The 26,308-nt window shown below is 35.1% G+C and overlaps 2 protein-coding genes across 2 annotated transcripts in view; both read right to left on the reverse strand.

Annotated features, from left to right (window-relative positions):
- Nucleotides 1–26,308, reverse strand: part of LOC145671032 (uncharacterized) — a 762,494-nt gene that overhangs the window by 649,075 nt on the left and 87,111 nt on the right. The window lies entirely within an intron of this gene.
- LOC145671496 (uncharacterized) lies at nucleotides 4,905–25,531 on the reverse strand. Its single transcript, XM_081740686.1, has 3 exons — nucleotides 25,443–25,531; nucleotides 5,866–6,569; nucleotides 4,905–4,909 (listed from the first exon to the last, which is right to left on the reverse strand). Exons 1-3 carry the CDS (start codon nucleotides 25,529–25,531, stop codon nucleotides 4,905–4,907), a joined length of 798 nt encoding a protein of 265 aa, XP_081596812.1.

Raw genomic sequence — 26,308 nt, forward strand, 5'->3', positions numbered from 1 at the left:
GTACACAAGATTGTGCCATACAATGTTGCTTAAATGAACCCTTCGAACGTATAACTTGAACTGTCAAAAAGGCGTCCGACAGATTTGTATTAAATTAACCTTTGCTTACGTCTATGGTTAATATGTTCTTCAGTCTATTTATTATTAAAATGTATGTTGAAAACATATGCAATTATAAGATCAGTTAAGAAAGTGATAAAATTAATTTATGACAATTAACTGAAAATACTATTGATTTGTTCCTTATAGTTTTGTTGCAATTTCCATTTATAGCATTAATTGAGGAAATGTTAATTTGTGTTTCATGTCTTTTGCAAGGTTCTCTCATAATTACTTATATGAATATTATAGATATTTAAAAATAAAAGATCATAATTTTAATGTAAACTTATGAAGGTAATGACACGCTTATATACAATAGATGCATCTTATTATATGGAAAGAAAAGAATAAGGAATATCGAATCTCTTAGTTTTTCAAAGTTTATTAATGTATTAAATGATAATCTTCAATGTGTTTATATGTTGTAATTTTGTTGCCTTCTGACCCTGCTAATATTTAATATTACGAAGATCTTTGTTTGTAAATAATGTTGTTTGTATATAAAGGAATAGTTAATTTGTACCCTAGAAGGAAACTATCAGTTAGGTTTAATTTTTGAATAGCCTCATTCATGATAATTGTAATTCATCGTTATTAATATTGAGATATATTGACAAATATAAAAAAATGTGTAATGTTATAACATATTATATAAATGGGAAAGTAGAATATGTGTATTAAAGGTGATATTAAATATACGAGGGCTATTCAAAAGGTAAATGTTTTATGATATTTAACCCAGGGTTCTTTCCTTCATAGTAGAACTATTATGGAAGTCCCGTCCGAGCGACATCTACAACGATAACGTTGTATGTAATATTAACAATCTGTGCCAATTTACAGAAAGGGATCAGAGGCGAATTATTTGAGCAGTATTATGTATAAAGAAAAGAAAGACATATAGAGATTTCGAGACATTATTTTTGTAATCGGTAACTAAAAAGAGAGTTGTTACTATAGCAACGCCGTAAATAAATGTACATGTACGTAGACATCTTGTCGAGAAAATAAGTGTATGTATAAAGGTGTAGACATCTTGTTGTATATGCAGAAAGTTGATTATGTACGCTTCTCATGGTTAAGTATTAAAAACCAGCTAAGAAAGTGTTAAAACGTTTTGAATTATTTTGAAGATTACTAAAATACCAACCAGGACAGACCCTTTACAATTGATTGGTGGAATACTGTGATCAGCATTCATCTCTTACATATTATTGATTGATAGGTGGAATATTGGGGACGTCAGCATTAACCTCCGAGTCAGAGACAATCTCATAAGAATTGCCGTAACAAAGCAAGAACGTTAAAACGGACTCTACATACTGAACCAACAAAAAGAAGCACCAGGTCTCTAACGAAGTAAAATGTTTTTGGAACAATAAATCATACCTTTTGTTCGTGAGCTTTGAATACTTTACTGTCAAAGTTGTTGTAAATGATAGTAAATTTTAAAATAATGTAGTTGTCACATTAAACTAATATATGAGAAAATCTACGTTACAAATTATCAAGATCAGCTTCATACTTCTGTAGTTATTGATTAACAGTGATATCACACAATCTTGTACACTCTATTGCTTAGGACAGAAAGTAAAAGCTTTAATCTAACACAGATAGGCTGTGAATGTTGATACAATATGTTTGTTATATGATAATGTGAAGATATGTGTGTTTGGACACATAACGAAACATTTTATTTCGAACTATGGGACATTTTATTTTAAAACTCATAACAGTGAAAAGCATAGTCGCTCATTTAATGTTGAATCACTTTTCGATTTTTTTCTAAGTTCATTTGCTTTTGCTACTAGGAAGCTTTCTTGCTGTCCGTCATTTCCTTCTTACACTTGTAATTTCTCAATCAATAAAAACAACAGATTGTTTTCCTGTCAGCATTCCAATCATTACCCCACCTTGGTTAATCTATGAGCACGCACTTTTTCATCAAGACAGAAGACATAGTCATCGACCGAGGATATCAACCCGGAAGAAAGATCGAACCAAAAACCTTTGGGACACTTTTGGAGTGGTAGTCCGGATCGCAAGAGTAACGGATCAACATGTAGGAGCACGAACCACGATTTCGCTTTTACAAGAAGTTTTACCTTGCTCTAACTTAGAGAGCACTTTGCCTTAGTCAGCGTTGCAATTATCAGTTGCGATGGAAAAATCCGTTAAAGAGTGATTTCGACCTTGATTAGATTTACTGTATTCGCAACGTTGGTTTTCCTGTCCGGGTTTCGCTAACCCTTAACTCTCAACTACTTGAACGACCAGCCGACCAGATAGAAGGAAGGACATCAATCCACTGGAAGGATCATCAAGAAGGCAACACCACGATCTACAAGTAAGTGCAAATAGATTAACCAGTCCTAAAAGTTGCTCCCTTCTTACCCCTTTTCAACCCCTTTGACATCATGATGTGTCTCTTTTTGCACATGTTTGATTTTATTTACATGCAACCTAGGTCAGATCTCGTACCTCATGTTCTGCCAAATTCATGTTTACAAAATCCTAGGTGCAACTTGTCAGTTATGACATCCCCAATTACGCTACCTATAAGCGCATTATCTTAGCTCTCAGACTGACAAGAGGCGACTGCACAATAATATCTCCACACTGTGAGATCAGTCTTCGCGGTAGAAAAGCACCGTGTGCGTGGTTTTCTCGGGAATCTCCCGTTTCGTCCCACTTTCTTCATTCCACCAATTTACTCATTGCTCCTCATCACTGTCTCCTGTAGCCTAGCCGGCATAAGTGTAGGACGTAAAACTTCAAGATTTTATTTTGTATCGTTTATAAGTGACATCAGTGTCCAATTAACACACTCTTGCCCGTTTTTGTGTAGTCAGTCCCGATTTCGGAGAAAATGCCTCGCGTCCCGACGAGAATCTATTCTGACTTTAAAATACCCCGACTTTCATATTTATTGATGAAGTTGGTAATTATTATTGTTATTAGTATTGGAACCTAGTTTCTTCATTATTATACAGGACATTCAAAATAAAACAGAAACCTCACAACAGGGGCAGGCAGGTAGCAAGTGTCTGGGAACAGAAAGTCTAAGCACTTTGCAACTGATAAAGACCGACTTCTCAAGACTGCAATAAGTAACAACAAAAATACATTTAAATGTGAGTTGTAGCAGTAGACCTGGCAGTGGTACCAACTGTAGCATTAACAACAATAAACGGTACCGTACTGTTCCTAGAACAAAAATTATGTTTGAATATTGGGAAAAGTTAATTATTTCTTTTTAACTTTGCATTATTTAGAGATGTAACATATAGGCCAGTGGTTCTCAACCTAATTCCTATCACGACCCCCGTTTCATCACATCATCTTGCACGCGAGCCCCTTATAATTTCTGGTTTCTAATAAGCTTGTGTGGGATTTTTGATATACCTATTGCGGAGATGTCAGAATTCCTGTCTATTTCTAGTAGTAGAATCAATTTCTTGTATATACTGGATACAGTAACTTCCCTAAAAGCGAATTAATTAAAACCAAGTTTGGTCAGTTAGTTCATATTACAAATATCAAAGCTGATCCATCATATTGTTTCAAAATGGGGGTCATTTGAAAGTTTTACAACCTTATAATTCCCTTAATTTTGAGTCATATGATAAAAAAATAATAAAGCGATTTTAAAATTTGTTTTAAAAAATGTTGGACAGTTGTTAAAAAAAAGTTACTGAGTATTTTAAATGACTTGATAATGTGCGTCACGAAGATTGAAACGGACACTGCCACACTAGTGAATCCCACCATTCTCAGATATCTCATTAGCTCTCAATTTTAATTGTGTTTCAACATTGCATTGGTTTTGTTGCATTTGTATTTTTCTGATATTCCAATATGCAGTTCTCATGAAACGGCGTGACAAAAATCTTGGCATTTGAAGGCTGCGCTCCAAATTCCCTTTAAATGCTGCTAGCAAATGAGAGGCCAGCGGTATTGCCACGTTTATTTTGTACACATCCACGTCTATCTCCTATCACCTGATCGCGCTGTAGTTTGTCTGTTTGACCATAGCCACACCCGTTTACCACTGGGCAACGTCGCGCCAAGAGCTTGCGTTATATTCGCTTAGCTGAAATGGCAAGATGTTTGTCACAGGCTTTAGTTTCATATCATACCTCTTCTTTTAAATTGATTTTTAAACAACTCTGCATCTACTGAAAATGTTTATTAGACCTATATTTTGTTGTTCTTAACAGTATGTATAAAAATAAAAATATGCATATCAAAATAAAATTCAAAATAATATTTAAAAATATTATCCGGTATTAGATTCAAAAAATATTATTTATCTCTTACGCTTATCTTCGCGACTCTTCTTAGGGGTCGCGACCCACAGGTTGAGAAACCGTGATATAGGCCTACGCATATTCTTTATACTATTCAAATTGGCCGTATTCTAATTATATATTTAATAGTCCCTATATGATTTAAATTTTCTCACTTTCACTATAATATATTATTATTATTATTATTATTATTACGCGAAAATCGCTGGTAAATCCTTTTCCTCCCGTATAGGTGCATACAGTGTCCCTACATTTTGCTTGGAAAGGTAGCAACCTTCCTATAATATACTTCTGGAACCACCCGTAGAAAGTAATGCAACTTCTGATAATTATATTTCTACTTCGAAAAATGTCTTGTTGTTGCTAATTTCATTTCAATATACGAAGAAAATTTTAAATTTTTTATCAAACTTTCAGACTTTACTCTACGCTAAATGAAGAAATGCTCATCATACAAAGTATCATCGTACAATACATTTTTGTGGAGCTGTATCAATCTAAAAGAAAAAAGAGAGAAAAAAACATATAATCTCTAATACAGATTCAATCATATGGAAATTTTTTAGTGCAATAAATAAATTTATTGAATAATACGTATATAAGATAAGGGAGAGATACAAAATATGCCACCTCTAGGGTACATACTAGTCCTTTGCTCCAGCCTCTCAGCCTAGATGTTAAGTGGGATCGTAGACAACGTAAACGTGTGATTGGATACCAGGTTATGATGTAAATTCAAATCTCACATAGCTTCAATACTGGAAAGGAGTGTCCTACTACAAATAAACAATAGAAAATACTAAATCTGTTATTATTATTATTATTGGAAATCGTAAATGAATTATTTTATAATAAATTTTTACATGGATAGTTGAAGCACGGAAGCAACTAATAGGTAGGCAAGGCAGCCTATTCAAGCCGAGAAGCAGTAGTACACGCAGGAAACTGGAAACAATGAAATGAAGAACAAATATTTAAGCGAGTGAATGCGTAATGTAGAGAAGGTCTCTCAAAGGAGTATTAAAATTTTCTGTGTAATAAGAATTGAAGCTTTCCTGACGGCGAATATTATAGCGATGTTTTAGGCATATCAGCCAGGTGAAGTCCGACGATAGAGCCGACGTTTCAAGAACTGACATCGTTCTCATCTTCAGAGCGATTATACTGAGACCAGTTCGTGTGTACTATATATAGGAGAGGTAAAAAAGGGGAGCTTAAGAATCCGTGTCTCTGATTGGATGGTCTATAAATTGACGCTGATTGGTCGTATTCATGTATGCTTTCTTTATGACTGGTGTCCATGTTTGGCTGAGTTGAAATCCTGTATCCCTGTTGATATTGTTGGGTCTTTGTAGTATGGCAAGAGATTCTTTAATTACCGTATCCTAGTGGTTTGAGCTCTTTGAAATAATTTTAGTATCAGAAAATAAAATTCTATGTCCTTTCGTTATACGGTGTTCCGCCAGGGCTGATTTCTCCGGATAAAACAGCTTGATGTATCTGTCATGCTCCTTGCATCGATGTTCTATTGTTCGTCTTGTTTGTCCTATGTAAGTTTTCCCACATTCGTAGGGAATGCAGCATACTCCTGGTGTTTTAAGACCCAAATCGTCTTTCACTGGACGGAGTAGTTTTCTGATGTTTGATGGCGGTCTGCGTATTGTTTTGATGTTGTGTCTTTTCATGATTCTTGCAATTTTTCCAGATAGTTTCCCAGTGTAAGGCAGGACTGCAATGTTGATTGGATCTTCAGATTCTGTGGTGGTCTTTTTACTGGAAAAAATCCTTTCCAGGATCAATCGAATGTCATCTTCCTTGTATCCATTCTGCAGTAAGGTCTTCTTGAGGTGTGCAAGTTCACTGGAGAAGCTTTCTTGGTCCGAAATGGCTTTTGCTCTAAGTGCAAGCGTGCTGATGACTGTATTGCGCTGTGATTTATGCTGATACAGGTCAGTGTGGGTAGGTTTTCTGTAAACACTGTGGTCCAGACTTCCACCAGCTTTACGACGAATGAGGATGTCTAGAAATGTTATGCAGTCTTCCGTTTCTATTTCCGTGGTAAACTTGATGTTGCTGTGTTGATCGTTGAGAAATTCAAGGAACAATTGCAGTGCATTTCCCCCATGAGGCCAGATGGCAGAGGTATCATCAACATACCTATAGAAACACGATGGCTTTAATGGTGTTCATTCTAGTTGTTTCTGCTCGAAGCTTTCCATGAAAAAGTTTGCCACTGTTGGTGAGAGAGGTGACCCCATGCCAACGCCGTCCATTTGTTTATCGAAGAGGAAACATGTGAAAGTTAATATGATCTTGAATAAATCAACAATCTCCGGCGGGAAGTGCTCACTGAGTAAATTTAATGTGTCTTGTACTGGAACTCTGGTAAACAGAGAAACCACATAAAAACTTACTAGGATGTCGTCTAGAGAAATGCTTATGGTCTTCAATATTTCCACGAATGTGATAGGCACGAGTATGATTTACGGTACGAGTATATGCACTTCGGATTCAACGTTTTAAATAGGATGTTCTCAAAGTTAAAAGAGATGTTGAATTTCCAATCAATTGAGGGACCTAAGCTAACAAAGAAATTCGTGGTAATAAAAATGTCAATGCAATGTGGAAAATGAAAATATCATGGGCTGTGTTGAAATATCATTCCTATTGTTCTTTCGTTTTGGAAGCTAAAGTACTGACTTTGCTCCGTAAACATAACTCTACTTGATATATCTAAAGTACCGGATACCAGTTAGCAGAAAAGTTCAAGTATGAAAAACGAATTTTAAAAGTTCATAATATATAGTTATATAAAATAACATCCTTCGAAAATACGTTCGCGTGTTAGTTTTCTTTTTGTCAATATGCCTCGTCGACGTTTTGGGATGCAAGATAAACTCGCAGCTGAGTTTGAATAAGGTTGCATGGACGGGCTACGACAAGACGGATGCTCGCACTAAGAAATTGGCAGGAGCTGCGCGTACAGATCATCCCAGCATGACACTGATGCGTATGTGGAGTCAATGAGCAAAGGAAAACTGTATACGAATCAGGCAGTGAACGCAATGTGAACAGACGATTGGATTTTTAGATATTTTGTTCGCAAGGCTTGACTATGCAAGTGCTTTCATATGCATGCATCTGGCCATGCCTTGTTGAACGCAGTATATTATGTTCAGCTAGTCTTTTACGAAGCGATTTAGTTGGGAACATTGTAATTGATTAAACAGCGGCACAACATGCTTCTCCATATGTATTACATTCACTACGCGGTTCTATCTTTGACACATTCTGAACGCACGTTTCTTCCAATTAATCAGGATTGCTATACGAGGTAAGTTCTTTCAAAAGCGATCTCTACAGAAAGCCGTTCTGTGTGTGATCGTTCGTGCAATTGCATACCTGTCACTAATCGTTCCTCAACCGTGTAAACGTAACTACTCACATCAATCAGTCTTGGTCTCACAATTGAAACGCAATGGGTGACCTTGAACGCAGAAATACAAGACAATTTTGTCTGTAACCATGAAAGTAATACTTCCAATACCATAAGTAAAATTTCACTGATAATATTATTTATAGTAGTCAATCAAACCTAGTGATAAGGGGACTTATCGCATACCCTGTACAGTGTCGTCCACAATGTTAACTGCACGCTGAAACATCGTAACCTGCGTGAACGTATATGAACCGACGGTTCTACGGTGTTTGTCGAATGCTAGAGTGCTAAGACGCATGCGTCGGTATCGGTTTAAAATCTTCTGTATAACCATGTTACGAATCTATGATAGAAATGTCATCCCTCACACACGTGTCTTTCTTGGTGTATTCACAAATAACAATTTAAAAATACAGAAGTAACTGTATATAATCCTTTAGGAAAGTAGGAATTTACTTTAACAATGTAAAAGTAAAAGAAAGACGACCGAGTGAGTGTAGGAACTATTCTTTGAAATGTATTTGCACGTAACAACATTCTAGGAAGCTTTCCTTCAACTTTTTCTTCCCTTATTCTTCCGATTCGTTCTAAAAATTAAAAACGCGAAACACGTGAGAATATCGTGGGAAGACTCTCTATAACTCTCTGTACTCAAATGTAATGAAGTTCTTATCTAGTCCAGTTATTACAAAGGAACATACTGAGTTACTTTAGCGAACGTTCTAGTAACTTGCTAATTTCAGACACACCAGAGATAAAAATAATACAAACGTAATTTCCTTGACTTCTAACCTTTTGTTTCTTCTTAGAATTTAATGAAGCAAATACGTCGATATATTGAACGTTTACTACATCAATTTTTCCTCTCAATTTTTTTCTTTTGAGACTTCAATTCTATCACACTTATAAAAGTAAATAAACATTTATTGTATAGTGCGGTACAAATCCCTTTAGCACTTAGATATTACTTTCTAGATTTCCTAACTATGATACGCATGAGTGGAAAATCTTATAGAACTGCATGACTGTAGTTTTAGCTTTCCAGAAATAGTCCCATCCATGGGCGCTGATCCTGGGGGAGGGCCGAGGGGGCCCGGGCCCCCCAAAGCTCATGTGGGGTCCCCTTATTGTATTTAAGAATATACAATATTTAGTATAATTTGAATGTAATTTGTCTTAAAATCCTCATATATGCCTTCTGCATCTGAATGGGCCCCTCCAAATTTACAGAGAAATCGGCACCCTTGGTCCCATCTCCTTCCTTATCTCTCAATTAGAACTGAAATATATAGGAACAAAACTATAGTAAACGCACAGACCAACTTTTCCCCTTGGAAATCAAGATTTATGGCTATTTTTATTATCTTTCAATCCTATTTCAACATAACAATAAAGTTAGAGATTGGATCCATTTTTGACATATCGAATCCGTATTTAAAAAACAGTTTCTGTCTACCTTATTCTCGCTCTATTGGAGCCAAGATTAAAAGCAGAAGTGGCTGTAGATTTTTTTTTACCGCTTTCGGTTTAAATAAAAAAAAGATAAGAATTGAGATGGATCTAACTATGTGATCCTAACAGACATGAAACTCCGTGCTCCACTATCTATCACAGTTTTTTTTTACTGCACGGGGAATCAATATTAAAACCGGAAGCTTCGGCAGATTTAAGCCATTCTTGGTTTCAATTGATTGATAAAGCGGAGACAGGGTTTATTGATTGAGTGTTGATTTCATAGCAGAAGCCAATGTTTCGTTATCTTCCATCGTTCGTTGCTCTGATAGCTGTCAATAGATGGACACACATGGATGATCTAGAAGGTTTCTTCGCCATTCGCTTGAGCACTTCAGAGTTCGACTCCAGGGGGGACACTCCGTCGAAAAAAGTGTAAAAGCTTTTTCAGACCAGTCATCCTGAGGGAGGTTTTCCTGGGTTTTCCTCATTCACACCAAGCAAATGCTGCGTCCTTCCTTTCCCTATCTTTTCTTCCTTCCTTTTCCACGGGTAGTGTGATCACCAAGGGACGTCATGCTTCATACCTGACGTGCTACCATTACCATAGATGCCGAAATCTTAGAAATTAATTTCTAATTCTAATCCTAGAAGGCAGGAGTGTACACAGTATTTTTTTTCGGGAGGGCTTCAAAGCTTTTCTGGAAGTCCTAACCAATTTCAGGCTAAATTATATTAAAAATTGTAAAATTGCCCCTAAAATTAGACAAAATTTTCAAAAAAGTCCCGATTTGGGCGGGTTCGGACCCCTAGGACCCATCTCCTGCGTACGTCCCTACTAGAAGGCTTCTTATGTTTAAATATAAACGTATTTCGAAGTCTAAGAAGTTTCAGAAAAATAACTTTTGCAAAAATTACCCATGTGTATGTAAACGTATTTCTCACCCTCCCAATGCCATGGTCTCATATTCTTACATCAACTTACACTCAACGTTAAGTGTGACTTTCATAATGGAAACGCTGCTCATTCAAATCAACACGACTCTCCGCTCGTATGTTTATGCTGAGAGTGTGTTTACTTACAGAAGAGATGAATATATTGTTACATTGGTAATTGCATTTCATAGCTCGAAAGTGTTATCCCACCACAAGCGTGAGAAGCACGCATCCGCTTCACGAAGACGACACACATTCGATAGAATGAACTGAAGCTATATCTAACTATATAACTTCATTTCATTGGAAAGAAAGATAGAACGTGTTTAAAATATTTTGTTAAATCATTCTGGGCTTCTTATGCACTTAAAATGGGCATTTATACATAAATAAATCACTAAGAATAATTAATGAAATTATTTAGATGAGAAGAGACGGTTATCACATTGAACCATGAGTTTTACGTGATTTCGTGATGCAAGATGGTTACCGTTGATGTGCGTGGTTTCAAGTTAGATTCTCGTTGAAGTTTAAGATTTTTGGTGTTGAGTCAGCACCACAAGACTAATAAGATGGAAATTGTAGTCTAAGAATGTGTTCCCACGTATTTTGTTGACCTATTTATTTCGGAAATCAACAGGCAAATGCGTAATTACAGCTTTTCATCACTGTATGATAGTACACTTTCAATTACGCATATAACAATATAATAATACGATAGCAAAACACATGTTTTATACTTCAAAATACATATAGCACGATATACAGCTCATTTATTTAAAATATAATTTTGTTCATAACTAAAATGTATATTTCTGGGTGCCCTAGTGGCATCCTATTTATACAATAAAAAATATTTTTCTGACAGGCGATACATCCAATGCATAAGTTCTTTGCGCTGAGAGATGGAATATGACATTATGGGGTCTCCGTTGCTATATGTGGGATATGAAGCTTGATTTCTGATAATAAATGTTCTCAATCTATTGTGCACTATGAATTATTTTGGGGCCGCGGTGGCTCAGTGGTAGAGGAGCGTTCACCTCTGGTGCTTGGGGTCCCGAGTTCGATTTCGCCCCCGCCAAGTGAACTTTGTGGTGGACAAACACCGTGTGCGTAGGTTTTCTCTGGGTTCTCCCGTTTCCTCCAACTTTCTTCATTCCACCATTTCATTCATTACTCATCATCACCGTCTCCTTTAGCCTAACCGGCATAACCGTGGGACGTAAAACTCAAATATTTCATTTCATTTAATTTCATATGAATTATTTTATGTAAGAAAGATAAAATGAAATGAGTTCTCGTGCTTTCAAGTAATTATAATGAATATTTGCTTCATCTTCGTACGAAGAAGATCTTAGTACTTCTCAAATTTCGGATATATTCCTATTCTTTAAATGTATTTGCGAAAGCACACATACAATTTGAAACTTTTCAATCTTGATTATATATTTCTTACTATTAGAAACCCATATTATCTCTACATGTTCCATCTTAGTCCTTATGCAGGCAGTATAGTGTTTTGAGGCCATTAGTCTTAGAAAAATCACTTCCTAATCTTGTCACTAAGCCAAGGTTCCTAAAGGCCTCACCAACTACTCTGTTGACATGAATATCGAATAATAAGTTTGATTGCAGAGTGACTTCAATATTAATTATATAATTCACTCTCTCAATTGGCATTTGATTAATATATAGTATTACACATTGCGTACATGGTTCATTTTCAAGATGTATTATACTATTATGCATTTTTTAAAAATATTTAGCAACAATATAATCTCCTCATTTTTCATAACAATGACTATATATATGACGGTTAAAGAATTTAAACTTTGTCATAACAATATTTATATATATGTCTGTATTTTCATTTATTTTCAATAGTGTCTGAAGAAGGATATGCTAGATATCCGAAACAGTTACAAATTATAATTTAAAATAAAGTGGGTTTTAAGCTTTGGTCAGTGTCTCTTTTGTTAAAATATGATCTCGTTAACGATACAACTGGCTCAGTTGTCACATATTACGCCATATCTTCACAATCTATATATATAAAAGAGAACGCACAAAATCCTTTGTCCGCTCATCACGCTAATACGGCTGAACCGATTTCTTTCATTTTTGGGGGGTTGTTAGGATTTGGACCCTAGATGGTTTTTATCATATCACTTTAATTTTCAATTAGCAGTGTCTTGAGATAATTGACCAATCAGGTGTTCATACGTACAAAAAATCCTTTGTCCGCTCATCACGCTAATACGGCTGAACCGATTTCTTTCATTTTTGGGGGGTTGTTAGGATTTGGACCCTAGATGGTTTTTATCATATCACTTTAATTTTCAATTACCAGTGTCTTGAGATAATTGACCATTCAGGTGTCCATACGTACAAATCCTTTGTTATTAGTTCATCATAGGTATAAAAATAAACGTACTTATATGCAACCCGCATGACCCTGTGACTCGGCGGGTTAACATAAATGACAGGCGCTATAAATCACTTGAAAGCGAAAAAGTAAAAATTATCTAAGTAACAAAGTTTATTGCGTTCCGGGATGACCGCAGCGAAGCGGGGCGGGTTAACATAAATGACAGGCGATATAATGTTAACATTAGTGCAATCTTCTATGGTTTTTATCATATCACTTGAAAGCGAAAAAGTAAAAATTATCTAAGTAACAAAGTTTATTGCGTTCCGGGGTGACCGCAGCGAAGCGGGGTGAACGCTGCTAGTTTACTATACAAGTGCCATTAGTGAGGGAAACATTCCTTTTGATTAACCAAAAAAACTAATTACCATATTCACAATTTTAGGTTCTATGCTAAGGAGAACATATTTAGAAAATAAAAAATAACATTTTAAAGGAAGGACATTCGGCAAACTAACGTAATTCGACAATTCATGTAGGTTAGTCATTGTTATGTAGTTATTTAGGGCAGCGAGAGAGAAGTAATTTTTGTTATCGACTAATGAAATCTTATAGAATATCAAGAGTGGAGTTTACTATGGAGCCATATGTCGAAAAGTAGGAAACTATTTTGCAAACTTTAGAAATCTTTCAAAACGAAGACAAGTATGAGGTTTAAGAAAACGTAAAAGTTATGCTACATAACTAGGAACCAAAAGCAGAATACTTCCTTCCTTTTTTAGATATATTTTGCGTGTCGTTCGCATTTTTCATGAGACATTAAGTGACTTTCTAAAAAGATAATAATAAGGTCAATTTCGTTAAAAATGAGACGTCTGGCACCTTAGTCTAAGCTAATGTTACCACAGTTTACACTAAACGGTAAACACCTAACACAAATTTATCTGAGTTTTTTATTTTATTTTTGGCTAAGAGATGTCTCATTCCATTGAATTGGTGACGTCTTTCTGACCTCCTTGAATTTAATTCTGATTCAAATGTGAAGGTCATTTACAGTTTTCACGTGATCATATTCATTGCAAAATTCATCTTTATTGAAAATACATTGATCTAAATACTTAATTTCTAAGGAATTTGGAAATTCCACTGCAAAGATGTTGATTTAATTCTGTATATAACAAGCATTACAAGAAAATATATTAATTTACTTGCAAATTTTCCTGCATCAATTGTATTAATTTACTTGCAAATTTTCCTGCTTCAATAAATTACTTTTACGTAATATCACTTTAATTTAGGATTGTAGATCTTACGTTTTTCTGGCACGTTATACATTCTTATTATTCCCCTATAAAGATTTATTAGGTGTTTTCAATAAATGATAGTACTGCACACTTTGAAAACGTTTCCGTAAGTTATTGCACTTGATATTTCAATTCATCTGAATTTTTTTTATTAAAATGTATTTATTTGTGAGTTGTATGTGAAAATTATTTACTATTAATTAACACGTATCAGTTGTTATTTGATGTCTTTTAAAAGTAACAATCATACTTTTACCAATGACGCACATTCAACTTGTAAGCATCATCAATTAGATAGGTACGTGACAAACAATGGTGCTTCTATTGAAGAACTTTTTAAAAAATATCTTTCGTTTCAGACTCCTGTTTGAAGTCAACAAAGCCTGCCTCTATGGACATACAAAGCCACAATGTATTTGGTGTATATGGTATGTTCGTTGGGTCGAACGAAAAACGAATGAGAGGGTGTTAGAAATGATGTACGAGAAAAGAACAAAATTAGATATTGTTAAGAAGAGAAGGAGAATCCGTTTGGGACATTGGCTAAGAAGGAACTGTATCATGAGGGACGTGTTAGAGGGTATGACGGCAGGGAAAAGGAGGAGGGTTGAAGCAGCGCCGTAACTTAATTTCTTTCTGGAGAGGCAAGCATTAATACGGGTATTTGGACCCCCCAGAAAAGTTATTTTTCGAATTCTTGTGCTCCTTCTTTTTTCAATCTTTCTCTTACTCTTTATGGGTTCCCCGGAGTTTGTGGGCCCTCCCGCACGGCAAAGTCTGCAGGGTCGTTAGTTACGCCACGGGGCCCGTTCCATACATGACAAATTAATTAAGGTGACAATATTGCCAAATCTCAAAGCCATACGAATAAATATTATTTCTAGGGCCCCTAATAGTAGACGTTTTTCTAAATAGTGAACATGTTTGATGCTTCATTTATAATTTTATGTATATAATCGTATATGGAGTAAGAAAATTTTGTCTTAAAATGGGCCCCTCTCGAACGGCGGGGAGCTTCCCTGGGGTACAGCTGCCTCCCACAAGTTACGGCTCTGGGGTGAAGGAAGCTGCAATTCATAGACGATATCAAAACAGAAAAATTGTACGCGAAGACGAAGAGGTAAGCGGAAGACAGTGGAGCATGGAAGCTCCTAAGTTGCAGTAAGTGAACTGCCAATAATGACAGAATACGTATGACGATATATTTAAACATGCATGAATTTGGAAAGAGTATTCCACGTTGTTTCTCATTATAATAATAATAATAATAATAATAATAATAATAATAATAATAATAATAATAATAATAATAATAATAATAATAATAATAATAATAATAATAATAATAAATTTTATTATTATTATTATTATTATTATTATTATTATTATTATTATTATTATTATTATTATTATTATTATTATTATTATTATTATTATGCACTTAAGATGCTAATAGAAAATTACAGAAACTACCAGAAGGACCTCCATATGAATTTTATCGACTTAAAGGAAGTGTTTGATAGAATGCAACAGTACTTTATTTGATGGACACTGAAGAACAAGCATATTACAAACACACGTCTGTATAATTCAAGATATGTATGATGGATGCAGGACAGAAATGAAGAGGGCGTGTAGAACAACAGAAGAGTTCGCAGTTAAAGAGGAACTTCATCAGGAGTGTACTCTTAGCCCATATCCTTCTGTAGTTGTGATTAGTGCTCTCAACGGGTCGGGTCGGGTAGGGTTGAAGACCAACCCAACCCGACCCGACTGACCCGACCCGTGATCCGACCTGATTGACCTGACCCGACAACCCGACCCGAGCTGACCCGATTGACCCGACCCGACAACCCGACCCGACAACCCGACCCGAGCTGACTTGATTGACCCGACCCGACAATCCGACCCGAGTAGCCTGACCCGACAACCAGACCCGAGCTGACCCGACTGATCCGACCCGACAACCTGACCTGACAACCCGACCCGTAACCCGACCTGACCTGACCCGATCCGAGTCGTGTCGGGTCGGGTCAACCCGACCCGTTTGAGAGCACTAGTTGTGATGTACGAGCTTACAAAGGATGTCCAAGTGTTAGCAACTTGGAATGTGCTCTTTTCGGATAACAACGTACTATTAAGTGAGACCAAGGCAGTACTCCAAGATAAATTAGAAACTTAGAGACAAGCATTGGGGAGCAAAGGACTTAGAACTTAGTAAAACTAAGACGCAATATTTACATCGCTCATTCATCATAAATATAATCGAAAATACAAGAATTCAACTGGACGAAGAATAAGTGGGAGCGACAAAGAAAACCAAGTACTTGGGATTAATACTGCTGAAATATGCAGAAAAATGAGAAGATATAAACAGCAGAAATAGCAGCGGTTGGACCAAGCGCCAAGAGCATTGTGTAATCGTAAGTTAGTAACACGCCTCAAAGGAAACGTTTACAAAACAATGGCGAAAACTGCCATATAATACAGAGTTTAATATTGGACCTCGAAGAAGACAGGAACAGAAATTGCGTGTTTTTGAGGTAAAGACATTGCGATGGGAATGGTAGTGAGATGAAAGGACAAAATTAAGAATGAATAATAATGAAGTGATTCGAGTAAATACGAGAGCAGTAGTATATAAATAAAATAAAGCGATGTCAAGCTTTGAGAGAACATTCTTGTTAGAACTTTAGTGGTGTCTTCCTCTGGATCAAAATGCGGTTTGATAAAGATACTGTAGCACCTATTTTCCCTAACGGATATACAACCCGCATATTCAAGTAGATAGAAGGGTTTCATATATAAAAGGCGTTGATCTACCAGTGAAAATATGTAAGAACCATGACCATATAGGAACACATTACATAATGCGTTTTTATTTTGTTCTGGTGCGTTTCTGTTATTAATAGTATTATTTTCCACGTATGTACGAATTGGTGATTGGTTTAACAATTCAGTTTATAAAAAATAACTAAAAAGCAATAGGTACGTACACATAAATAAACGATAATACGGTATAAACTGAGTCAAGTATTGCTCTTCCGTTGGTCTAGTGGCCACTGCGGAAGACTTTGATGTACGGGGATTCTGGTTCGATTTTTGGTAGAAGAGCATTGAAATTTTAACAAATTTGGTGGTTTGAATTCCACTTTAAACTATAAGTTCATGTCTCATATAGCCTCGGTGCTAAAGGAAACGCAAAGCTCAATCATTTAATGACTAAAGTAAAGACTTGTGATGATATTAACTACAATTGAAGAATGTGTAAAACGCTAGTGCGAAGGGTCGCTGGTTCGATCCTAGAAAATGTTAGTCCCTAGCGCACAACATGATGTCCGTGGGTTTTCTCAGGGTTCTTCCGTTTCCTTCGACAGTCTCATTCAATCAATTCGTTTCATAATTATTCACATTCACTAATCATACATCTTCTTTGATATACAGGGAATGTAAACCGGAAATATTCAATTTTTATGTACAACTAGCACGAATTACCCGCTTCGCTGGGTAAAATTAAAAAAAAAATAATATGTTTCGTTAGTCAGTCACATTTTACTATTACTAAAGCGCTTTCTGATTCGATCAATTTTATATTTCTTCCCCATCTTCCTCCTCATGGTGCGTGGCTGAATTTGGATCTAAACAGCATCGGAGGTGTAACTGTTCATGACAGCGACCAAGAAAACCACGGATTCGGGATTAATTTCTGTCACTTCCGATGATTATATATATATATATATATATATATATATATATATATATATATATATATATATATATATATATATATATATATCCCTCTCTCCCATGGGCATGGCATCGAAAGTGTCACTGTTCATCTCAGCGAACCAGAAAACTATGGATTCGACACTAATATCGTTATATCGTTCATTTTTAATCATTTTTATGTATTTCCCCCCTCCCCTCCCCAAGTTGCGCGGTTGAATTTGGACGTAAACGGGATCGGAAGTGTCATTGTTCAACTCAGCGATCCCGTAAACTATAGATTCAACACTAATATCAGTCATTTTTCATCATTTTAAAATATCTCCCCTCCTTCCCATCTCCTAAGATGCATCATCGAAATGATCTGATAAAAACCATGTTACGTTTTAATCTCATCCATGCTGAAAATTTGATCGAGATCGGTCGGGTAGTTTAAGAGTGATGAAGTCACGAAGACGGTCATTTTCATTTTTTAAATGTATTTATGCCCCCTCCCCCCCTATGTTGCATCGTCAAAGTGAAATGATGAAAACATCCAGGCTACAACCTTATCTGCGTGGAAAGTTTCATCGAGATTGGTTTTGTGGTTCAAGATTTATTAAGTTTAATTCATTTTTATATAATTCCTCTCCTCCCGTGCCCCTCCTTAAGTTCTACCGTGAAAATGAGATAATAAAAAACATCCCAGGCACGAACCTCATCTATGTTGAAAATTTGATCGAAATTGGTCATTTGGGGCAAGAGTTATTAAGTTTTATTTATCACAGTTACATCATCAAAGTGGAAGCGAGCTCTCCAGACCCGAACCTCATGAATGTTGAAAATTTGATCGAGATCGGTCGGATGGTTCAACAGATTAAGAGTCACAAACAATGTCATTTTCAATTTTATAATCTTATATATAAAAGAGAACGCACAAATCCTTTGTTCCCTCATCACGCTAATACGGCTGAACCAATTTCTTTCATTTTTGGGGGGTTATTAGGATTTGGACCCTAGATGGTTTTTATCATATCACTTTAATTTTTAATTACCAGTGTCTTGAGATAATTGACCATTCAAGTGTCCATAACGTACAAATCCTTTGTTAGTTCATCATAGGTAAAAATAAACGTATTTATATGCAACCCGCATGACCGTGTCACTCGGCGGGTTAACATAAATGACAGGCGATATAATGTTAACATTTACTGCAATCTTCTATGGTTTTTATCATATCACTTGAAAGCGAAAAAGTAAAAATTATCTAAGTAACAAAGTTTATTGCGTTCCGGGGTGACCGCAGCGAAGCGGGGTGAACGCTGCTAGTATAGAACAATGAAGAAATACATACTTTTTTCTTTTAGAACTGTTATACTACGTTTAAAAGAATTTTTTGAATTACATACTTTATAAAAAAATATTATTTTCTCATTTGATGGAGAATTTTGTTTCAAATCAATTGTAAGTGGACTTTGTACTACACGCTATTACATAACGCGGAACAGTAGCATATTTTTAGATTTTGCTATGGGGGAACGGGAAGGCAGAATTGTATACCAACATAAGAATGTCACGTTTATAATTAGTATCATAATATACAATTGATTAAAAAGCATGTGTTTGTCAAACTTAAGGAAACAATTACATCCTGCCTTCCTGATATGATGCATCTGTCACGGGCGTAGCTTGGAATTGATTAATTGCGTCATTCAAAATATTTCGGTCTTTCTTGTACTTCTTTTCTGAGTACAATACACAGCTGAGTTTCAAAAACCTGTCCAAGCACCTCTGTTAAAAGGCATGTAATAAAAGTGAATTAAACAAATGCAAACATTCTTTGTCTACTTGTAATCTTTAAGTCAAAATACTAAACCATTTCACCTGGATTGTATGAATATAGCATTTTAAAGAGCTCCTTCGTGGCTAAGCGGTTACCGTACGCGCCTTTGGCGCAGGAGACGTGGGTTCGATTACTGGCAGCTCATGTGGTATGAATTCCACGTTAATCAGTAGGTCCCGTCTCATATAGCCTCGTTGCTGAAAATCAACTCATAGCATTTTAAACAGAGAATGGTTGTCAAGTTTTTATTGAAACAGCGTATGTAAACATTAAGTCAATTTCCGTTGCTTTGTCTCTAATAGAGCAATTCAAAGAAGAATTCAAATAAACAAATATTATGATAGAATGTCTGGTATGGTCAAAGTATAAAAACTTATTTAAATTCTACGTAATGTTATATTTTTTGCACAGAAATAAAACAACATATATGGTGGACGTAAAAACGTACGTTACTTGCGTAAATCCTGTAGTTTTTGGACTTCAGTACGACTATGTGTAACCCTGCAGCAAACGTGTAGCTGAAAACGCATGTTTTATAATACTTTCGTATAACTGTTCCATCTACAGGTATTTTCCGTATGAAAAGAAAGAACTATATAAGCTGTAAGGATCCCACATATAGATAGACATATATATAACATAATATATAAGTATAAACATATATAACATATAGCTGAGGTGTGTAACATACGTATACGTATATAATATACGGAAGACTGTTAAGTGTCAGACATCCTAATACTGCATGATGTAACATTTATACTGGAAAAAGGCAAGACAGTACGTATGTAGTATATGGATAATGCATGCTCCGCACAAACATAAGGATAATGTATATTTGTACAATATATCGCTATCCAGATAATGCATTTTTCTTAGTGTGGTATACCTAGGTAGAAGCGTATATATAACCCAGCTAAAGTGATTAACAGATTTCTAAGTTGTTTCTTGTTGGAAGCAGATAGCTTTAAGAATGTTAGTTCAATATTGGCGGTAATTAAGGAGTTACGTGGTTTAAGCCATAAGAATCAGCAGTTAAGAAAGCCAGATTAAAATAGGTCTATGCGAAACTTTCAGTAACACGCCTTTCATGTCTAATGTCATGATGTAATGCTTTTTTTTTTTTTTTTTTTTTTTTTACAAATAAAGGTACAAGTTACCACACTAAACTTTGTAACTTTGATGTATTAAAAATAATCTTTTCAAGCCAGAGTTCTAACGGGAATATTTGTTACAAAATATAAACAAAATTATTATAATAGGTATTTTCGGAAAACTTTGTCCTACGGAAACTCACCTCCAACATAAAGTATCTGTTGTGGATTTTTCTTTAAAAAATATTTATGGCACGAAATATAAGGAAAATAGAATGCTTAGTTTTTTTTTGAGAAAATCGCCGAAAACGAGTCCATCCTTAAGTGTAAGAAACCCTTTGTGAATGTTTTTTTTGGAAAAATAGCTCACTACTATATTAAAACGTTGTTAATGAAGCATTGCTTTATGAAAAGTGAACAAAATCATGGAACCATTTTCTACAAACTAACGTAAAATTATTTTTTTCAATTTTTACCCTTATCTTTGGAAGTAGAAATAAAATTAGGAAATTCCTTCTGGGGAAGTCACGAAAACCTTAACTTTAATTAGGATACGTTGAACAAATGTGGCCTCTATATGAGTGGACAATAAACTGTATGTCACAAGGAATGAATGGATGGAATTTAAATAATCACTTTTTCGGTATGTAGGACCTACAAAAGATGTAAATTCACGGAAATCTGAAATTCATTTTTATCATGATTACCATACTTTCTTCTCCCCTATTGCAACTTTAAAGCAATAGAAATTACGCTATCATGAATTCATAACAAAAAAAGTGTACTTGCACGAAAACAAACACTAACTGATTAAAATGAAAGATCTCTATAATTTAAAGAGAACATCATTAATATTTATTATCGCCATTTCATTGATCGATGTTATCATTAAATAATTATTTAAACAGGAATATCATGTAGGATCAATGCATTATAGATTATTAATATGCCAAGTGTATGTGTATGAGTTAGTGAGAATTAATATTGTCAGTCGGATACATGGTTCTCGCTTGGATCTATTTTAGTTACTCAATGTTTTGGACATGATTGGCAACGTCAATTTAGAAATACAGTATGATAGATTTAGGATTGTGCATTAAGGACTTTAATTCTACTGTCACCAGGTTTTCTTGTTTTTCAAATAAAACGGTATTTGAAATATGAATAATACTTCAGTTTCGTTCATAAAATGAAAAAGCATATTTCAACTTCGTTATGTTATGCTTTACTAGGTTACTGTATATTATCAAATGTTAAAAAAGGGGGAGATATTGAATAAAATATTTTTGTGTGATTTTTGTGACGTAGTCTACTTTTCACATGAGGTGCTATAAAGGTATTTTTTTTTTTTGCCAACTTTAATTTTGTTCAGGAAGTATGTCTTAAATACGATACAATCATAATAATTAGTTTTGTGTTTGACGTTTCAAACATAATAATGCCAGTGTTCCAGTGTTCCAGTGTTATTATTCGTGATACTTCTCTCACCCGTCTACTGAACTTTGTCTCAATTCTATCAGTCTTTACGTTTATAATTTTCATACTCTAACACATACACTAAGGATACTTCGAAAATACAGAAGGAACCAAATTTCGTTTTGTTAATATTAAAATTTATATACCGGTTCTTGTACTGATCTAATGACTATAGGTTCACTGAAGATGTGAAGAAATGACTATTCATATCAAGTAATAAACTGCAATTTATATATAACTTTGGACTGGTATTATGAATACACTAGACAAAGTCTAGAAGGGAGTAGGCGAAATCAAGCTCGTATTTATGCACGGTCTACAGAGGCTGATCCAGACCGGGAAATTTCAAGGGGCCTCATATTAAAAGAATTGAGGTAAAAGTATGATATCCTGGAAAAAGAGCCTGTTCACAGGAGAGAAATTACGGGAGAGATGTATATTAGAAACAATGTTGGTACCAGAGCGCTACCAAGTTTACTGGTTACGACGCGACTGGCTGCTAAAGGGAGGCCAGGCTTGTAACTTATTGGTTGCCAGCGTAATCCCTGCGTTTAGTTTTGTATGCTTAACCTCATTTCTGCTGGTTCAACGTAGGCACACACATTCGTCTTATTTAGATGGACATTGAAAACGAACAAATAAGGGAGAGTTCATAAACATTTTTGGAGCAGGGACATTAAATACTTAAATATGGAGATAGGTGAATTAAGTTACAATGAATTGTATAAAGCAAGCAAAGGTTCTCACGAACTTTATCCTCCTGATTTCTGGAGATGAAGAAGAACAATTACTTTGCTTCAGTCACACATACAGGCGATTTTCTTTAGCACTTTAGAGATAATTAAACTTGAAAAAAAAAGAGCCTAAAATGGATGATACCTGGTATAATATGGGTAATCTAGTAAACTTAGCCTTATTCAAGTAATATACAATGGTGAAATATCAACTAGCACTAACTACAATAGTGTTAGCAATTATTGGTTAATTTACTTTTTTAGGTCAACATTTCTTATTATGCTGGATTTTTTAACATATGATTCAGTGGGTCATCTGGAAAATATGTTACGTTGGATTAGATAATCTACGATCCACATAATGCAAGGAACATTCAATGGACATTTCGTGTAAATTGTGATGTCTCATTGTGTCCCGGGACGGAGATTCTTGGGCTCTTTATGGGATATTTATGGGCGACTTTTGGACATCGAGTTTAATTGAATTTTGGCGTTTAGCGTCTTCTTCAGCTGCCAAGCTATATGAGGAGTGAACTACAGCTTAACGGCGAATCCGAACCACATGAGCTCCTGCCAAGAACCGAACCCGTGTCTTACGACTTTCGGGCATCCAAATATTATCCCGTACTAGGCACATCTCGTTAAAATCCAAGGGAATTGCATAGCTTTAGAATTATCCTTGTACCACGAGTGTAAATGTCCCTGGGCCGTTATGGGATCAATGGGACATCCAAAGGGGATTCCTTGGACACGTTATGCTTTGTATGTATTCATTGGTCGAATTGTAACAAAAATGTAAAGTTTAATGTAATGAAATATCAAATGGTTCTATGTTTAGACACCTGTGTAATATTGCTACTCTTACGCTGTATGACTGTATGGCTACTAGTGTATTATAGCTCATTAAGATAATATAATTTAAACCATCAGAAGACAATTTGACTTGTATATTTTGATTTATTATAAGAAGAAAAAAGTTTTTCTTCCCATAGCGAGTACAGGCGAGCATGATGTTAGAATGTCTTATATTTAGCCAGCAATAAATAAGCACTTGGAGTTATTAGCATGAAACGTCTACGGTAATGTTTAAGATAGCTAGGATACGTTATTAACAATAACTAATCTTAAGAAAGATACAGAGATCTAGGAGGAAAACATTTGGAAAAGGGAACTTTATTAAGGTTAAGAAGAAGATAGGATGAATAAATATCAAAATGTTAGCCTGGGTTAGACGGGCTCTAATAGTCCGAACTGAGTCCACATAGGCTTACACCAAATAACATTTTCTCTAATTAGCTTGGAAACAGAAGAGCCGATTTCCATATGAATTCGATAACTTCCAAACTCAATAGTAAACAATTCTTTCCGTATCTGTTATAAATTTGCCTGCGAGAAGAACACGAAAGAAAAAATAATAACCTTACTTCTGTATAAAAAATCCACTCCTGATTTGGACATGTTAGAACGTATCTTTGAATTTCTTAAATTTTAGAAACAAACCTTGTTAGAAACAATATAGTATATACAACAGTACTTTTTGGACGATTGGCACTCAATTCAAACAACTTCAGGATTAAAAGATTTGATCCATAATTAATTCAAATATTTTATTAAATATCATTAACGTTTCAAAAATTATAACTAGTTTTAACAGCTACTACAACGAAAATAGTTAAAAATATTCGCATACTCATGACAAATTATTGAAAAGGGAAAAAATGTTTCGAAGTGCAGAAAGAGGTAATCTTATTTGAAGTTCTCTTATTGGTTCTTGCGATGTAGATTCAAGATACACAATGAAAAGTGTTCGTGGCCCAAACTGGATCTCTTAATCCACTTTTGCATCTTCATAAGATAAAACATTCTCATTTTCGCACATACAGATCAATGGCTTTCAAGCCTTTTCGATATATATATATATACTCATTAATTATTAGATTCAATGGATCAATAATCTCAAACAAAACCAAAGAAAATGTATCTAATCATATACATTGAATTAGAGCCCAGCAAACAAGGAACAAAGAACACATCTTTTACAAAAACACTCTACCTTATATTACATAATCAGATAACAAACACCATTTACTTGAGAAGTTATTGACGTAGTAGCTTAATTGGAGATTAGACAGGTTTTCTACAACCCTTTGTACTGTCATGTCAGCATCTACAGTAAAATTTCTGACGATTATTATCGTTATCTCTGTGCTATGAAATCATTTACAGAATTTTTTTTCAGTATCTCGAGAGAATACAACTGTGAGATCATCGAAATCCTCCGTCGCTATATTTATTATGAACTAAAAAAATGAGGTGAGAATCAAGAAAACACGATAAAAGGAAATTAAACTGGAAAGAATGTTCTACAAATTTCTTTACAGCTCTATCCTATATACGTAGTGCATACAAGGGCGAGTCAAAAATTATATACATATTTCATTCTACAGTTTATTACAGAAAAATAGAGGTTCAGCATGTATATCATTTTTCTACAAAGTCACGTCCCTTGCCAATGCACTTGGCCTAACGGAGCACAAGCTTGCATATTTCTTCCAAGGAGAAGGTTTCTGTTGGTCGCGACTCACTTTTACACCGCTTCTAGCATTTCTAAATCTGGAAAATCAATAACTACACCATGATTAATTCTCAAAGATGCTAGTAATTCAATAGCCTCACCTACTCGCCAGAACCATTTCTGGAGCCTGCTGAATCTTGTCGTCCTTGGTGGAGGTTGACGGGTGTCCAGCTCCCTCTCCGTGCATCATATTTGTCCGGCCATTTTTTAAACTTCTAGATTCAAGAAAAATATCACTTTTACGTGATAAAGTACTGTCTCCGTATCGTGTGGAATGTCTATGATAAATTTTGGGACCATTAGACGAGAAAAATCGGATCACTGCTTGTTGATCCTCCTTGGTGTAAACTGCTAACGAAGAGGACGTGTTTACACTGTATTAGCCGGAAGGCAAATGATGCTATCGGGATGAAATTTCTGACCTATAACCACTATTGCACTAGTTCTAGAAGATAGTATGACAATCTTAAGAATGTATTATAGCAAAAGTGTAGGTAATTTTTGAATCATACTGGTATGTAGAAAATAAAATAGAAAAAAAAAGATTTCATATGGTATGATACTTCGATAGAAGAATATGAGGTTAAGTGTATTTATAAGAAGATGGGTTTACTCTTACTGCAGAATCTAAGTGAAAACTCAATATAATACTAGAAGAAGATGTGAAAATATAAAATTAATAAAAATAACGAAGAATGTTTGTCCTGTTTCACATTGTGAAGCTGCAGTAGGCACCCAAAATATTGGGAACTCAATGCTGAAACTGGATCAATTCCTGTTTAAACAGAAATAAGCTATTGCAATTATGTGTGTGTCATATATCATTCCAATGTAACTTACACCGTAATTTTTGACGGATGCCGGCGTCACTAAAATATACGAACAAGTAAGACGAGCAAGTAGAATGAGGTCAACTGCTGTTGCAGTGGATTAATATATGATTATTACTACCACTACACAAGACGAG

Source organism: Thermobia domestica, chromosome 15 (assembly GCF_964235325.1).
Source record: "Thermobia domestica chromosome 15, izTheDome1.hap1.1, whole genome shotgun sequence".
NCBI lineage: Eukaryota > Metazoa > Arthropoda > Insecta > Zygentoma > Lepismatidae > Thermobia > Thermobia domestica.

Coding starts and splice junctions, on each gene's coding strand:
- LOC145671496 (XM_081740686.1), bottom strand. CDS start 25,531: ATGATGCACGGAGAGGGAGCTGGACACCCGTCAACCTCCACCAAGGAC. Junction 6,570..25,442: donor GAAATGGTTCTGGCGAGTAG/GTGAGGCTATTG, acceptor GTGTTTCTATAG/GTATGTTGATGATACCTCTG.